This window comes from Bison bison, unplaced genomic scaffold (genome assembly GCF_000754665.1).
Source record: "Bison bison bison isolate TAMUID 2011002044 unplaced genomic scaffold, Bison_UMD1.0 scf7180017864298, whole genome shotgun sequence".
Taxonomy (NCBI): domain Eukaryota; kingdom Metazoa; phylum Chordata; class Mammalia; order Artiodactyla; family Bovidae; genus Bison; species Bison bison.
In genome coordinates, this window is record NW_011494870.1 from 992,343 (window position 1) to 1,010,256 (window position 17,914).

The 17,914-nt window shown below is 45.4% G+C and overlaps 1 protein-coding gene across 3 annotated transcripts in view; it reads left to right on the forward strand.

Annotated features, from left to right (window-relative positions):
* The first annotated feature begins 368 nt into the window (after positions 1–368).
* The window catches only part of LOC104996776 (phosphoserine aminotransferase), a 29,340-nt gene continuing 11,794 nt past the window's right edge, over positions 369–17,914 (forward strand). For all 3 annotated transcript variants that reach the window (XR_826241.1, XR_826240.1, XM_010851140.1), the window contains exons 1-7: positions 369–663; positions 4,588–4,648; positions 5,613–5,682; positions 8,196–8,401; positions 9,376–9,548; positions 11,089–11,258; positions 17,131–17,259. Coding sequence is in view for 1 of the 3 variants with exons in the window: in XM_010851140.1 (XP_010849442.1) it covers positions 400–663; positions 4,588–4,648; positions 5,613–5,682; positions 8,196–8,401; positions 9,376–9,548; positions 11,089–11,258; positions 17,131–17,259 (1,073 nt within the window). In the remaining 2 variants the exon portion in view is untranslated. The remainder of the gene's footprint in view (positions 664–4,587; positions 4,649–5,612; positions 5,683–8,195; positions 8,402–9,375; positions 9,549–11,088; positions 11,259–17,130; positions 17,260–17,914) is intronic.

The following is a 17,914-nucleotide window of genomic DNA, read 5'->3' on the forward strand; positions in this document are numbered from 1 at the left end:
CTGCAGTTCCATCCTTGGGGGCTCTGCCTCTCCCCTGTAGTATCTGGCGCCCATGGCGGGGGGGCTTAAGAAAGTTTAGTGAGTTAATGACTGCTGACTCAAACAAATGCATCACAGTCCAGTCTACGGTCTGGTGAAGATGTAGTTGGATGGGGGTGAGGAATGATTTACTCCGCATCTCCCCATGCAGCCCACGGAGTCTGAGGTCAGGGTTGGAGGACTGGAACCGGCCTCAAGGGTGCAGAAGTGCCAACGCATGTTGGCAAGGGCAACCGCTTCTAGCCGCCCACGGTTGTCGGGCGGGCAAGCAGCCGAGCCGACAGGCTGGTGCAATCTCCCGCGTGCCTTGCATTGATCAAAAAGGGTTGAAACAGAAAACGCGAGGTGGAGCAACTGCTCATGAGCCGTGACTGCGAAGCACGACCAATGGGGGATGAGAGTCCCATTGCGCAAACCAATCAGCGCACGGCCAGCGATAGTGCAGGCCGCTACTGGCGCCTCTCGGAACTGAAAGAGAGCGGAAAGTCTTCGCCAGACGCAAACTTGCGCTGCTCAATCGATAGGTCCTCTCCGGCTGACTCCTGCCGTCCCTGCAGCAGCACCATGGACTCTCTGATGCCGGTGGTCAACTTCGGACCCGGGCCTGCCAAGCTGCCGCGCTCCGTAAGTCCCAGGGAGCGCGCGCTAGGACGGCGCTCCAGGCGGGAGCAGGCGCGTTGGTGGCTGTGCATCCCTGCGTGGAGGGCTCGGATCCCCTCTACCCTCCCCGAGTCCCCTAAATACTCTGCATGAGTGTGCACGCCCAGTTCAGGATATGTCGCGGGTGGGCCTTTGGAAGAATACTTTGGAGAAGGAAACTTGAAGTTTGCTTGCTCAGCTGCCCCTGGCGCCGGCTACTGGTGCGCCGCATTCTGAGTTCGGCCCGCCGGGGACGTGCTGGCTCGCTGCTCAACACACCTGCAAACTCAGGCGCTGTGCCTTCAACCGGGTCGGACTAGGGGTGCGGCGGGAAAGAAAAAGTCTCAACTGTGCATTCGCCTTGCCCAGCAGTGCTTCGAGCCAGGCAGTGTTGAGTGGATGTGTGAATGGACATGGTGAATGAGTGGTGAATAGAGATCGTGTTAATTGGAGCGAAGTGTAAACTAGAGGCCCGTGCAAAACCCCTCAGGAGCAGTGTTGGCTTCAGCTAGCACTTGGAAACGTTGCTTTTCAAAAAATGTAAGTTTGAAAGACTTCAGTACAGCCCAGCCTTTCCCGCTTTGCTTCTCAGGGACTCCACCCGTCCCTAAACCTATTTTTCTCTGCTCTGTTTCATGCATAGATTTCTCCTCCCTGTACTGGCGTGTACCCTAAAGGCATTCTAATATTCAAGCTGTGGTAGGCACTGGGCAGCTAGCCCAGTTCGCTTCATTTTGTTCTGGAGCAAATGAATGACTGAATCCTCCCCCGGGCCATTACCAGACCTTTCAAGTGCAAGTGTAACTCATTCCCTGCCTTCCAGCCCCCAGCCGGGTTCCAGCTCCTTCCCTAACCTTCAATACCCACTCCCCCCACTCCCATTCTCCTCCCCACCCCACCAGCTGTGAAGGAGGCCTAGTCTCTAATGTGCCTTGGACGCGTTGACCAGCTGCCCCTGCTGTTACATTTTGCGTTTTCTAACCGGGATAACTCTGATAATACCTTGTAGCAACATGAGACATAGCCAAGTGCTTTCAATTATCTATTGTTAAACAGAGTGGAAATATCCCTGGGCCAGAGCCTTCTCTGTGTTGTCCTAAGAAGAGAGAATTTTTATAATTGTAGACGGTAAAGAACATTTTGCTTTTCTCAGTGCTCATAGTAGCTGAGAGTACAGGGCTTACTTTTTTCTTAGTTATTGCAGTCTGTGATAGGTGAGATTTCCTGTCACAAATATGCAAAAGTTTCTGCTACCCTCACTGGTTTTCACCCTCCGTGTTTTGGAGTCTTTTGCATATTTGTTTCCTGTGTAATTTGTTCTGCATTTATTATAAAGATAATTGTTATTATTAATACAATTACTTATTATTTATCTTCCTGGAGGATTTATGCCTTCATATGTGCTCTCTAACCTGTGAGGGGGCAGCTGTTTCTATTTATGTGTTTTCTTGAGTTAGTTGAATTATAAAGATTAGAGAAGTTTTGCAAACTTTTTTTGGCTGAACCATAATGAAAAATATATTTCACAAAGTGAGCAAGTACCTGCACATAATCAAAACAAAAAGTTTATGAAGTATTTAGCCTGATGACTACAACATACACAATTTTATATTCTATTCTTCTTTGGTCTATTCTAGTTCATTAAAAAAAATATTGGTTGTGATCCACAAAATTATTGCATTCTTCAGTTTGAAAAAAATAAACTTCACTTGATTAGAGGGGTATGCTTTTTGGGTAGAAGTCTTTAAAGCTTTTTATAATGATTTTGGTTATAAACCTTTATAGATGTTCTTTTCAGAGAATACTATAAGAGAATTCTATAAGAGGAAGGGAGTCTGAAAAGAAGTTCAAGGATGACTCTATCACAGATGTTTGTTTATACTAAAGAAAAGGATTCACTATAAGTTTGTTTGATCAGCCAGTGCTAATGTGTCCAACAAAAACGATGACAAATTCTTAACCCTCCTTTTTTTTTTTTTTTGTATAATTCTTTCTTTATTGCTGAAATGTTTTTTTCATACAAAGTTGCGATCTAGTTTAGGTTATGTTATATGAGATCTTTAGCTGGTATTTTTTAAGGCAACCTCCTTTGATGGCAAGATGCTTCTACAAAGTGTTTGTCTCACCTATTTTGTATACATTTTTACAGCTTTTCTTTCTGATATTTTTACTTTATGGCAATTCACTCATACTCAAAGATAGAGAGGGAATAATATAATGAAATTTATAGACCCAGCCAAGATTTAACAACTAAGGACACTTTGCTAATCTTGTTTCAGCACTCCCTCCCCTATACTCTCTTTCTCCCCTTCTGCTTCTAGGTAAATTTTAAGCTAGTTCCAAATTTTATGTCATTTCATTCCTGTAAATGCTGCAGCATGCATCTCTGATAAGGACTTTCTATTCTTCTTACTGAAATGTGTATGAAATATGTAGACGAAATAAGTACATATATGTGTGCATGTGTGCATGCTAAGTTGCTTCAGTCGTGTCCAACTCTTTGAGACTCCATGGACTGTAACCTGCCAGGTTCCTCTGTCCATGGAATTCTCCAGGCCAGAATACTGGAGTGGGTTGCCATTTCATTCTCCAGCAAATGTTCCCCAACCCAGGGATTGAACCTGGATCTCCTGCATTGCAGGCAGATTCTTTACCATCTGAGTCACCAGGGAGGCCCGTATTAAAGTGTGTGTGTGTGTATACATACATATATAAATGAAATAGGTGTTTTTCTTTTCAGTGTGCAGTAATTTGCCTTTTACTTGCCTTTGGGAAAAATAACAATGAGGCACCTCTCTAGCAAGTGAGCTGTGTATTTGGGGGCAGTGGGTGGAGAATGAGCTTTGCCCTTCCCCCCCTTTCCTGGCACTGAAGGATTGGCCATAAGATGGGTCCCACCTATCCAGTTGCTCTTGTGAGGCAGAATGTGCTTATGGGATTGCAGTGATCTTACAAGATGGGTCAAAGGGCTGGATAGGGACATGCAGTTAAGTTCTTTTGTCGACTCAGCTGAGATTCTTCACCTACACACTGGGGATGAGACTATCACCTTCAGCGCTGTTGTTGAGGGGGCGATCAGTACCCCCATGGGTGTATGTGTGTGTGCCAAGTAATTTGAGTTGTGCCTGACTCTGTGCAGCCCTATGGACTGTAGCCTGCCAGGTTCCTCTGTCCATAGGATTCTCCAGGCAAGAATACTGGATTGGGTCTCCTCCTCCAGGGAATCTTCCCGACCCAGGGATTGAACCCATGCTTCTTGCATCTCCTGCCTTGGCAGGCTGGTTCTTTACTACCAGCGCCACCTGGGAAGCATCCCAGCCTTGTCTTAATTCACAGCAAGTGCTTCCTACTTCCTGCCCAACCCACCCATTCCAGTGGACCAAAAAGATGGAAAATTGAGTTATCAGTTTAATTTGGGCATAAATTATTTTTTGTTGTCCTCTATACCCAGAAATTTTTGTGCTTTTGCTTTCAGAGAATGGCAAATGCAGTTGTGAGAGTCGCAAATGCAATTGTGAAGGGGACATTTTCTAGGGAATCAGATTTTTCCCAAAGTTATTCTTTAACTGATATTGACAGGTAAAGAATTGTTATTAGAAAACTTCCTACTTGATTTTTATTTTACTTTCAAGTGAGATTTTATCTCTAAATTTGTGCCTTTGGAAAAACTGTATCTTAGAATTGGTCATATTGCATAGTTTCATACTCAACTTGAATGTAAGTTGCATCATCGGGGTTCGGTGGGAACAGGCAGAGAGAGGGGATTGGCTGTGGCAGGGACAGATGCTTCCTCACAGACCCAGCGGGTGGAGCTTCTCCTTGCCCCTCCTCTTTTGCAGTTTGTGTGTCCAGAGAGAGTTGTGCATAGCATACTGAAATCATCTTATTTTCTTTTATTTTTTTTCCTAGGTGTTGCTAGAGATGCAAAAAGAATTATTAGACTACAAAGGAATTGGGATTAGTGTTCTTGGTAAGATTTACTTTTGGATGTTGTGAATGTCCAGGATTTAAAGGGAACTGACTAAAATGCATCATCAAGCCTAAAATTTCTACTGGGTCTTCCCATAGGCATTTGTAGATGTATTTTTAAATTTTAATAACTTCTGTGGCATGTTTGATCAAAGCAATTTTGAAATCAACATAAATGCTGGTGAGGGGTTTATACATCTCAGCTTACAATTTCATAATCGGTTTTTGCTATACATAGGATCTGAGATCAAAAGATCCTATGTATTTGCATAATAGTGCCCAAACATTTATAATATTGTTTCACATTCTTTTTAGTTTTTGCTGTTCTTAGACACGAACTCATTGAATGTATAGAAGTATACAAGCCTTTTTTGGAAGATCTTGCATGTTAATAATTCCATTGTTTCTCTCCCCTCTGTTATTAGGAAAGATGACTTTTGAGTTCTAAAATGTACCTTTTAAAACCTTTAATTTTCTTTTTCTTTTTTGGTAGTTCCAGAGGCTACAGAGTATTAAAGAGATCGTAGGGTTAACTTTGTGTGCTATTGCTATTGAATTTTGTTCCTTAATTTGAATTAAGTGACATGTGCTTAAATTTCTGTGAAGGGACAGCACAGTATGGCGTTTTGTGCTGTTGTCCTAAAGGGCAGCCTTTGCAAACAATTCTTGTTTGTGAGAAAGTGATGAGAAATCAGAGATTGAAGAATAAATTAGCAAATGGCTCAGTCAGTGACTATCGCCACTTGAAAAAAAATCATTCTGCTGTGACAATAAAGTTAAAATGTTTGCAGTTTGAAAATCAGTTTGGATTTTCTCTTAAAATGTGTGGTCCATCATTTGTATGCAATATAACTGACATTTCACTTTATTATTTTACTTGCAAATTTTGTAGTTACATCTTCAATAACTTTTGTTCCTTTGGTTTTGAACTGGAATATTTTTCTTGTTTATTTTTCCTTCCACAGAAATGAGCCACAGGTCATCAGATTTCTCTAAGATTATCAATAAGACAGAGACCCTTGTACGGGAATTGTTGTAAGTATAAAATTTTAAAGACAAAGTTGTGTTATTCTTGTTTGGTAATCCATATACGTAGGTGTATGTTGCATTACTACATTCTGCTATGTGTTCAGAATATTTCATTCTTAAAAGTCATCTTTTTAAGATTCTTTTAAAAGATCTTTTTAAAGATTCTCCCAGATTCACTAGATCAGTACATAATGCTTTTAATGTGATCCTCATCCTGCATTTGTGTGTTTATTTTTATTTTATGTGGTTTTTCCAAAGATTTGAAATCATTATATCTGGGATTTTTCAGCACTGTGGAAGTTAAATTGGATTAGAAGGGATTTAAATGACAAGTGGTCAGCATAATTAATTGTAATTTAGTTCACTGGCTTTTAAATTATGGGCCTCATACAATCTGTCAGAATCACCTCTTGGGAGAGATATAAAAAAAATTCAAGTGCTGGGCCCCACCCAGACTTGTCGAATCACAGCCTCTTTAGAAACTTCATTCTTAACAGACTCTTTGGGCAATTTTAAGGGTTATGAACTCTGGGAACTGCTCCTCAAATGAACTCTCTTAGTTATCTGCACTGCTTTTCTTACCTAGAGGAAACTATATTCTTAAATAGATTGCTGCTTTAAGCTACAGTTTTATGCATTACATACTCACATAGACATACAAATATGGTCACCTTAGAAACACAATACTTATTTGTTTTCTGCTCGTAACACTGGTGCATGTTCATGGTGGGAAGCTTAGGGAAAAAAACTCACAAATTTAACTGGAATTGTCCATAACCCTACCAGTCAAGAATAATCATTGTTAAAGTTTTAGGGTTCATCCTTGCATTATTTCATTAACAAAATTGGGTTTGTACTAATTGTGTAATAACTTGCTCTTTAAATTGCCTTAATAAAATGCCTGAGATGGGGCTGACTTAATGACATTTTCTGAGGAGCGTTAGAAGCCCACCACAATGTGCAGGTCAGAGGCGCTCATCATCTGTTTGGCAGCACGCGGGGCTGCCTGCTGGGTCCCCAGTATGTTCGTGGAGCGATCTTGTCCTTCATGAATGCTTGGAATGTGGCCCGAAAGGCGTGCCATTTGACCCGCAGGGCTGTGAGCCTCCCCAGCCTGGACTTCTGGCTCAGGGTATGGGCCGGTCCCTTTGGAGCCCTGTACCCAGACCTCTGGTGTCCTTCCATCCAGTTCTTGGCCTTGTTAACTGCATCGGAATAACATAAACCTGGAATCCTGCTTTGGGCTGCTGTCCTCCCAGCTGCCAAGAACCTGATAGTTAGCACCTCCCAAGGCCTGTCTGCTCTGCTATTCTCTGGAGCCCTGGAGATAGGCAGGCATGGCTCAGAACCAGATACATGCACACCATACCACCTGCTGGTGAGCCCAAGACCCTCTCACATTGCCCAGCTCTTTGCTGCTTTCCTTAAGCCTCTTTTCTGGAGCTCTGTCGCCTGGCTGTTTGCCTTCTGCATAATCTGTTCCTAAGCTCTGACATTGCTCAAAAGCTCGGGTCCAGTTTCCATGGCCTGTGGCTATCCCAATCATCATCTTAATTTTCCATGCTGGAATCAAATCATTTCGCTCTTAATCTCAATATATATGGAGTAGGTGAAACATGCTTAGGTCTAAAGGGTTATGGAAGATCCTTCTCCACTGTTCACCTGATTCGTAGCATGGACCAGCACATATATACTTTTAGGACTTTTGGTTGCAAGTGAGAAACCCAACTCTTGGCTTAAGTAAATAAATAAATGTATTACTTCATAGGACAGAAAAGTGCAGGAGCTCACATGATGTAAAGGTCTTTTCCTCTGTCTCCTGGATCTGCTTTTTTATGTGTTTGCTTTATCAGATGGCCACCAGTGGTTGCAGATTTAGCTCCTATAAGTTCTTTCCCTCAATAGAAACAGCTTCTCTTTTCTAGAAGTTTGGATCCAAGATTTCAGAACCAAACCCCACTGACCGGTGTGGGTCATGTGCTCATCCCCTGGAGCTGGGATTGGGCACCCTTGAACCAGCTGGACTGAGAGTGGTATCCAATGCTTCCCTAAAGGAACAGCAGGGTGTTGCTAAGATTCTGTCAAAACAGTAACCATAGGCTTTCAACATGAAAAGTGAGTGAAGGTGTTAGTCACTCAGTCATGTCTGACTCTTTGCGACCCCATGCACTGTTCCCTGCCAGGCTCCCCTTCCATGAAGTTCTCCAGGCAAGAATACTCGAGTGGGTAGCCATTCCCTTGTCCAGAGGATCTTCCCAACCCAGGGATCAAACCCAGGTCTCCTGCGTTGCGGGCAGATTCTTTACCGTCTGAGCCACCAGGGAAGCCCAGACTTTCACTGTGGGGCACAGTAAATATCTGTGCAAGAAATTGAGTAGATAAATGACTGATTTGGGGAAGGCAGAGGTGGGGCTTTACCATTGTGCTTATGGTGTGTCCACCCCAGGGTGAAGTGCTGGAAGAGCATCACTCACTCTCAATCTTTGACCCTGTTTACTGTCACCTCTGCTTCTGCCCAGAGCCATTCCAGACAACTACAAAGTGATTTTTGTACAAGGAGGTGGGTGTGGTCAGTTCAGTGCTGTCCCCTTAAACCTGATTGGCCTGAAAGCAGGAAGATGTGCTGACTATGTGGTGACAGGATCCTGGTCAGCTAAGGCTGCAGAAGAAGCCAAGAAGTTCGGAACTGTGAATATCGTCCACCCCAAACTTGGGAGTTACACGAGTAAGTGCTGGTAGCTGAGCTGGTCTGTGAAATGCTGGCCAGTGGGTGATCCCTCCTTAGCTAGCAGGTTACCCCTGCCCTGGGCAATTCTTTCTTCCCCTGTTTGATACCATTTAGATTGGCTGCCTGTTCCTGTTAAGATTACTAACTGGCTGCTGCAGAAAGAGTGATCCTAGGCTGTTGTGTGCGTGCCTGCTCAGTGGCTTCAGTTGTGTCCGACTCTTTGCAACCCCATGGACTATAGCCCACCAGGCTCTCTGTCTATTGGATTCTCCTGGCAGGAATACTGGCATGGGTTGCCATTTGCCTCTCCACCTGGGCTGCTAACTTAGTTGCAAAACCCAGGGGCTGGATTGGCTTTAGGTATGGCTTAATCAAGGGCCCCCCTACAGTGAGGGGACTTCTCCTGGTCCTGGCGTCTCCCTCTGTCTCCTTCACAGTCAGGAAGGCTGCCCCCTCATTTTTAGAAGATGGCTGCAGCTGCTCATTGCCTTATATTCTCCCAAGTTTCAATGCCTCTGCTCAAACATTCCCAGTAACAGTCTCATGTCTCCTGTGTCCCATTCCAAATCAGTCAAGTGGCCTTGCCTGAACTGCATTCACCCTTCAGGGCTGTGGGTAGAATTGGTTCTATTGGAATCACATGAGCTGAGAGTGAGGGAGACTGGCACCCAAAGGACACTGTCCGTGGACCTAGGATGTTGGAAGCTGGGTGACAAGGAAAAACCCAAATACCTACCACACCATTCTCAAAGATTATTTGCCCCCAGTAGAAGTCAAAGGAATAAGATGGAGCATCCTTTTAGGACACTGGTGGTGATTGTAATACTAGATGAATAGGATGCCTTTTACTTGTGAATGCTCTGGGATCAGTCTTCCCCTGCTAGGCGAGGGGTGTCGTACCTGGTGGGCTCCCGTCTCCCTAAGGGAAGAGGGGAGGAAACGTGGAGTCCCTAACTTGTCTCCTGTGATAGAAATTCCAGATCCGAGCACCTGGACCCTCAACCCGGATGCCTCCTATGTGTATTACTGCGCCAATGAGACTGTGCACGGAGTGGAGTTTGACTTTATCCCTGATGTCAAGGGAGCAGTGCTGGTCTGCGACATGTCCTCAAACTTCCTGTCCAGGCCAGTGGATGTTTCCAAGGTAAAGCCTGAAAGAGGCCTGGGTCAGGGGGAACCCAGTTTGGTTTTTCTAAGGACATTTTAACATATACTAGGACGGAGAAAGGCCGACCTTGGTTGTCAGAATATTTACATCCGGACATTCACAGCCCTTTGTTGACAGTTGCCTCACAGGATCCTACTTGATTCCTTGGGGAATTCACCTGCCTTTGAGGGTGGCTTTTAGAAATTTTTTTCATTGACACCTTGGGAATTTCTTGCTGTTGTCAAGGGAAGATATGCATTATCCAAACTTGGGGGGCTATGAAGGAGCCCTGCCTTACCTCGTTAGCCACCCCAGCATCAAGAGCATCCACAGGACATGAGATTCCCAGGTGGATCTCCAGGGTGGGCAATGGGAGAGGCACCCACCATTGCACAACATGGGGAGCACAGGTTAGGAGGGTGATATCTGTAAGGAAGTTAAAACAAACTAAGTGGTAGTGTGCCTTTAAAAAAAAAATTCTGGTAAAATATACTTATTATAAAATTGACAGTTTTAACGATTTATAAGCATACCGTTCAGTGTCATTAAGTACATATACATGATTGTACAATCCTCATCACCATCCGTCTCCAGGACTTTTTCTTCCCACTGAAACTCTGTCCCCATTAAACAGTAACCCCAGTCCTTCCTCCCCCTAGTCACTGGCAACCACTATTCTCTATATAATTTTTTTAGTCTCTGTGAATTTGACTGGTCTAGATAACCTCACATCAGTGGAGTCATGCGATATTTGTCCTTTCATGTCTAGCTTGTTTTCACTGAGCATAATGTTCTCAGGGTTCACCCTGTGGTAGCATGTCAGAACTCCATTTCTTTTTAGGCCAAGTAATATTCTGTTGTGTGAATATATACATTTTGTTTATAGCCTACTTTTTATTTTCACTTACCATACACTGGCAATTCTAAACAATGCTAATTGTAAAAATACCTCTTCCTGTTGGGCCAGGCTATCCCCCTCCTCCCATGTGGGATGCTACTGAATTTTCCTAAAGGTTTCATGGGGAGACATGGAAGAAGGTTCTATATCTTACATGGAAATTGTCCCAAAGTACATTAAAACATCTCTTTTTCTGAATTTTTTTCTCCCTTGGGCAGCTTGTTTCATTTCTCAGTGTCTTCTGATTGTCCCTTTATACAAATATAAATAGATTAAAAAATTGGTTTCTTTAGGTCACCAAGGACAGCAGCCTTATTTTAAAGATGGGTTTGGAGGTAGAAAAGAGATGTAATAGAGTGAATAGGAATAGATACAAGGTCTTCACAGTGGTGGGCTTGGGCTGGCCTCTTCCTGGGGAGAAGGACCAGGCAGATTCATAATCTGCAGGCTCTAAACTCACAAGTATTGATTTGCTGTCCAGATAGAGATTCCTTTAGAAAAGGGAATTTGCTCTGAACAGGATTAAAATTGAGTTACTTCCTCATAAAAACTGTGTTTTAGAAAGAGATTGGGGAATTTGACATACATTTATGAAAGATGACCAAGTACGTTTAAAATAGCACATTTTCTCTTTGGCAGTTTGGTGTGATTTTTGCTGGTGCCCAGAAGAATGTTGGCTCTGCAGGGGTCACGGTGGTGATCGTCCGAGATGACCTCCTGGGGTTTGCCCTCAAAGAGTGCCCCTCGGTCCTGGATTACAAAGTGCAGGCTGGAAATAACTCCCTGTACAACACACCTCCCTGTTTCAGGTAACTCCAGGGTGTGGCCTGGGGACCAGGGAAGGAGGGGGGTCTCAGCATTTCCCATCAATACTAGGTGACTTTCTGAAGCTGGACATGATTCTGTGAATTGGTAACCTAATCGCCCAGATGTCCTTCAGGATTCTCTGCCCAGCTCACCTCTTCCTCATCCTCCTCTGTGCACTGTCTGATCAGCTTTCCTTGCCTTTCTTTTTTGGGGTGTTTCTGTTTGGTCTTGGTAGCCTTGGTGGTTCACCGTTAGCCCAAAAGCTTTCTGCACATGAAGTGTCATGCCTGCATCTCAAACAAGCAGTGCAACTTTAGAGAAGAACTTTCAAAGGCTGGGCTACCTGCCTTTTTCATTCCCTAGCTGGGCCTGCTTGAAGCCCACTGCTTGGCATTGGACACACTGGCTGGAACAAACACTTCTCTGTTTTTCACCTAGTCTGCAGGGGTCCTGTTAGCCTGGCTTCCTGTTAATCCTAGTCAGAGTCTGCATTATAGCACTTTTGGGGAAAGTAAGCCTATTCCACCTTATGGTCTTTTAACTCTCAGACTCAGGCAGTTGGTGAAAATCTTTGTGACACCTAAAATTTAGCCTGATAAGTTTTATTACTAGCAATCTGTGTGAGTTTAGGCAAGTTGCTTAATCTATCTGTGTATCTGGTGTCTCCAGAAGTAATTAGTTGCTGATAAAGATTGGATGATTAAAATATGTGTCTAAAATGTGCTTGGGGGCTTCCCTTGTAGCTGTCAGTCAAGTATCTGCCTGCAATGCAGAAGACCTGGGTTCAATCCCTGGGTCGGGAAGATCCCCTGGAGAAGGACATGGCAACCCATTCCAGCATTCTTGCCTGGAGAATCCCATGGACAGGGGAGCCTGTAGTGTCTAAACCTCTACCACCAAATTGTGCTTAGTGAATGCCTGGCTCTCAGTGGCTTATAAGTGTTAGTGCTGTATTATTATTTACCAGCAGGGATAAGAGCCAGAGTTTATAGATTATCTTATCTTTCCAGGGCATCTGTGATGTAAATAGTGATGCGTATGACCCACTTAATCTCCCAAGCACCCTAGGAGATAGGTACTCTAATTGTTATTCCTGTTTTGCAAGTGAAGAAGCCAAAGCCATACTTCTAGGAAGTGGCATGGATTTGAACCCAGGCGGTCTGACTTGAAAGCCTGGATAAGTACAGCTGGTGCCTTCATGCTCTTCAACAGCAAAATGACCAGTGTGGGTTTGTGTTGGAAGGGTCCCATCTCTGGAGAATAGATGGCTGTTGGAGTCCTGCTCTTTGAAGTTTTTCAGTGATGGTGGATGCTCTCATAACAGAGCATATGAAAAGGGGCTTGGGCCAGTACAGGCCTCAGCTACATGGGGGCTGGGGCTTTGTTAGCGGTCTCCCTCCGAGGCACTGCCTGTGGGAAAGACACTTCTTCCATATAATTTACCACAGGAAGAAAAGAGCTTTTTCCACAGCTGGAATGCTGATGGAAATTGTTGCTGGTTTTCTGCGTAGCTCACGTAGGCTGCAGCAGCTCTTCTCTCTGTGTCCCCTGCTTCCCTCAGGCAACGGAGGTGTCTGGTATTTTCTCCTGGTCACCTGTCAATCCCACTCTGTCTCACTCCGGTTGAAAGTGCTTCTGGAGTGCCTGGTGGGGATTGCGGGGCAGGGCTGAACCTGTCTTGCCCACTTATCTTGTCTCTGGGGTTTCTGGTAGTGGACAAACCAGTAACCACTGGCCAGCTGGGAAAGGAGCCCTACTGTGCTGAGCAGTGCTGGACAGCTGGGTCCCCTGGGGAAGGGGCTCTGGAGCCAGGCCACACCATGGCAGGAGGTGCTGGGAGGCGTTCAGTCCTTACCTATTAGAACAAACAGCCAGGGTCTGGTCTTGGGCGTGTGAGTCTTTCAGGCAGAGGCAGAGACCACTGAGGCTCTGGGAGCAAGAAAGTGTGCGGGGCCGGGAAAGCCCTGGCCCTGGATGTGCCCCGAAGGCCAGCAGTTCTGATCAGAGCATAGACTGGGGGAGCAGGATGAGCTGTCTTACCCTCTGGCACCTTCTCTATGTGAGTGAGTGACCTTGAAATCAATTTTTTTTTAATGTAATGAATATGTTAAAATGCAGCCTGTTAATATTAAAAGTCAGCAGAAATAGTGAGTTAGCAGGTGAGTCTGTCTAATGGGAAATAAAAATGTCTGGAGTCAGACCTGGGGGAGGCACTGAGAGAAAGTCCTTCTTGAATGACTCACAGAGGGTCATTCCCCTGCCAGCGCCTGTGCAGGCCTCCGCCCCGGGCCTTGACCAGTCAGGCGTGCAGGGTCAACCTGGTTACCTGGGGGCAGGGGCACAGGGTGGGGGAGGCAGACACTCCCTGCCTGGAGCCTTTCTGCCTAAGGAGGGAGCTCAGCCAGACACACAGAAACAAGGGGAGAAAAAGAGCAAGGTTTCTTTTCCAGACAGAACAGGAAAGTGAAAACTGAGACCATCTCAGGGCAGGACTGACAATAAGATTTGATCAGAATTGCATATAGCTGATTCACTTTGTTGTACAACAGAAACTAACACAACACTGTAAAGCAGTTACACGCCAATTCAAAAAAGAGAGAATCATATAAATGTGGAGGTCAAAAGAGATTGGGTTAAATTCTGACCCAGGACACCCCTTGGAGTCTTGGATTCTTTTACTCTAAAAGAAGAGAAAAGGAAAAACAGTAAACATCTGTGTGACTGAGCAGTTACTTACAGTCTATGACTTGAAAAACTAATATTTCATTTGGTGTATTTTTAAGATTAGAAAATTGTAGTTCTCCCAGTGAGAATAAGCATTGAATGGAGAGAGGAGGATTTGTGCATGACACCCTCCCCAGGCCTGGCTGTGAGCTGATAAGGCACCCAGAACAGTTCAGAACTTTGTATCACGTGGAAGTCCTTGAAAATGTCCCAAGTTAAAAAAGAAGCTCTTTTTTTTTCTAATAAAATTAGAGCCAAGTGACCAGAGGCCCTGGGCAGTTTGTTTGAACTGAACTGGACGACTGGCCTTCACATAATTGCCTGTAACCCTGAGCAGTGAATTGGGGTGGAATAAAGGACCATGTGGACATTCTGTTTAACACTAAGCCCAGTTTATGGACAAACAAACAGATTCCTAAACTTCCCTTCTAACCCTATAAGGCAGATTTACTTCCCATGACTAACGGGACCTGTAAGTATAAATTCGTTTTATCTATCGTATGAAGTAGCTAATGAGAAACAAAATATTCCCCACTAACCCAGGCCATCCTTCTTATCAGAATGGGAATGTGGGCCTGCCCAGGAGGCTTAGTCCTTCAGAACAGCCAGGGAGAGTTTCCAGGGCTTTCTGGGGTGCTTTTCTAATCCCTAGTGCCCAAAAAGCATTTTGTATTGCTTAGAAAAGTTAACACAAGATCTTGGCAAAGACTTCTGAGGTGAAACTACTGCTAACTGCTTGCTGTGCAGGGCAGATGCAAATAGAGCCATATATTTAATTATGCAAATGAAATGTTACCATACAGGCTGCTTTGTGAATTCTTTTTCCACCCAGCAATGTACTGTGAACACGGCTGTGTCAGGACAAATGCTTGCCTTTTTTCCTCTTTGAATTGTGGTGTGATATTCCAGAGAATGGATCTGCTGTGATTTATATAGTCATTTAACGCACAGGCTTAGACAGTACACTTAACACTGTGTGAAAAGAAAGTGAAAATGTTAGTCACTCGGTGGTGTCCAACTCTGCAACCCCATGGACTGACTATAGCTCTCCAGGCTCCTCTGTCCATGGATTTTTTCCAGGCAAGAATATTGGAGTGGGTTGCCATTCCCTTCTCCAGGGGATCTTCCCAACCCAGAGATCAAACCTGGGTTTCCTGCGTTGCAGTTGGATTCTTTACCATCTGAGCCACCAGGGAAGCCCCAAGCTGGTGGCATTTTAGAAGTGAAGACAATATAACAGTTAAAAGTGATACCCTGGTTAGTGGGGAGAATGGAGACCAAGTTGCAAGGCTGCATAAGCATCTTAGGACCCCTGTGTTTTGAAGATTTCGGATGGTATGGGAGTGGAAGCGTGTGTTAGCTATGCATTAGAAGTTCCGGCTGAGTCATGAGGCCAGACATCCTTCCACTTCTGGGGCATCTGGTCTCCAGGAGAACTCGCTTCCTTCCAAGCCATCTGCCTTACACTGAGGCTTTGTAGACGGAAGCTAAGGGCGCCAGTTCTGGGCAGCTTGTAAAACAGGAGGGTTCTCTGCTGACTGTGCTGCTCAGATCTGATTAGGATTAGCCAGGAGCATGGGCAGTGAGTCTGGATATGGGGCTGAGTCACACACCAAGAGGGAAGTGTGTGGGTGCTGAGGTCTGGCTGGGACCATGAACCTGGTCTGAGCCTTTGCTGCAGCCGTGATTTGATGACTGAAATAGCAGCTTGGGAACCCTGGGAAAACAGCTGCTGTGAGAAGGGAAGCCCAGTCACCAAAATGTACTGTTGAACAGGCAGGATTCACACGTGACTCTGCTGGGATCATGTGGCAGGGTGGGTTTATGTGGTTCCTGGGGGATCGAGCAGTTTGGGGTTAGATGGAAATTCTAGAGCATCTTACGGTAAAGTGGGAGAACGCCTTATCTGGAACACACATGTGAGCTGTTATGCCCCTGCAGCCGCTGCTCTTGGCACCTGTGTCGGAGCTGTGGTGCCAGCCTGACCGCCCCACTGGCAGGTGAGATAGTGGCTGAGGGTCTAGAGCCCTTTTGTTATTGTGCAAAGAGCTGGGCCTTTGGGATCAGACCAGCTGGGGTTGGAATCTTGCTTTATCAGCTACTTGTTGGATGTAAAAGTCATGCAGAGTCAAGCTCTCTGAGCCTGTTTCCTCATCTGTAAAATAAGATAATGGCAGCTCTGGCCTCAGACTTTTTTTGATCAGTAAAAGGGCGCCTAGCCTGCTGAATGGTGCTTGCCTCCCCTTGCTTTCTTCTGTCTCCTCTGCCCCTCTATTTCTCAGTCTTTACCCAGAGAGCTTCAGCTGAGGCTGTAAACACCCAGCGGATAATTTCTGCTTTGAGCTCCCTCCCCTCTGGCCCCGGACACCATTTCTCCTTCCTTCCAGGGCCATCTGGGGAGCCCGCTGGGGAAGCTTCCAGAGGAGCCATCGCATGGTTCTGGGTACAGGCCATTCTCTGCCCAGTGGCCCTGGGCAGCCACACATTGGCTTCTGCTACCTTCTGGGGGTAGAAATACCAGAGTTCTCCAGCCACCTGGAGGCAATGAAGGAGCCAGTCAGTATCTTGGGCTTCCCTGGGACCAGCTTCTTATATGTCTTCCCCTCCCCACCCTGTTACAGTGTTAATAAACGAGGCAGCAGCTAAGTTGGGGGGATCCCCCCCAGACCTTCACTGGACCTAGACACCCAGCAACTAAGTCTACACAAATTCCTCTGGGGAACCTTTGTTCCCCCTCGTAGAGAGGGCATAGCTGGCCTTCTCCATATGCCCAGCTCGAGCTGTGTCTTTTCCACAAAAGACCTCTGTTCCTGTGGGCTTTCAGGGAGGTGCACACGGAGCCCTCAGCACCATTTTATTTTTCATTTTTTGGTTGTGCCATGTGCCATATGGGATCTTAGTTCCCCAGCCAGGGAGCCAACCGGTGCCCCCTGGGCTGGAAGCTTGGAGGCTTAACCACTGGACCACCAGGGAAGTCCCCTCAGCAGTTTTTTTTTTTTTCTTTTTAAAGAAATTTTTTCTCTTTTAAAACTAATTTGTCTAATGGTGTCTTTAAGTCTATTTTAGTACAGCTTTCGTTTGCTCAGATGTCTTGTTATTTGTGCAAAGCTGATCTAAATGGATACGTGTATTTTTTTTACTCTATTTTAGCATCTATGTCATGGGCTTGGTCCTGGAGTGGATTAAGAACAACGGCGGGGCAGCAGCCATGGAGAAGCTTAGCTCCATCAAATCGCAAATGATTTATGATATTATTGATAATTCGCAAGGATTCTATGTGTAAGTGGATGGTTTTTATCTCACATTTTGCCTCTTGTGACTTGAAAAATGTGTCTATGCTGTGTTGGTTTTGGAACATGGATGCAGCCATCTTTCTGTGAGACACTGAAGTCCCCAGGAGCGTGATGCATGTGAATTTTCCCTCCTGCATCTCCACCCCAGGAATACCAGGCTTTGGGACCTGTCTCCCACTGGTGGTGAAATTACTCACACTGCACACCCCTGTCTCCCCACCACCTCCTCTCTGTCCCTGGGGACAAAACATGAACATGCTAGAAGGTCTCAGCTTTGTCTCAGGACTCCACTGGAGACCCTTGGTATAAGCACCCACTCCTGACCTCGCTGGGATATTTACCCTTTTAGAAAAGTTTACTCTTTCCCTTTCAGATCAGATCAATTGCTCAGTCGTGTCCGACTCTTTGTGACCCCATGAATCGCAGCACACCAGGCCTCCCTGTCCATCACCAACTCCCGGAGTTCACTGAGACTCAGGTCCATCGAGTCAGTCCAGCCATCTCATCCTCTGTCGTCCCCTTCTCCTCTTGCCCTCAATCCCTCCCAGCATCAGAGTCTTTTCCAATGAGTCAACTCTTCACATGAGGTGGCCAAAGTACTGGAGTTTCAGCTTTAGCATCATTCCTTCCAAAGAAATCCC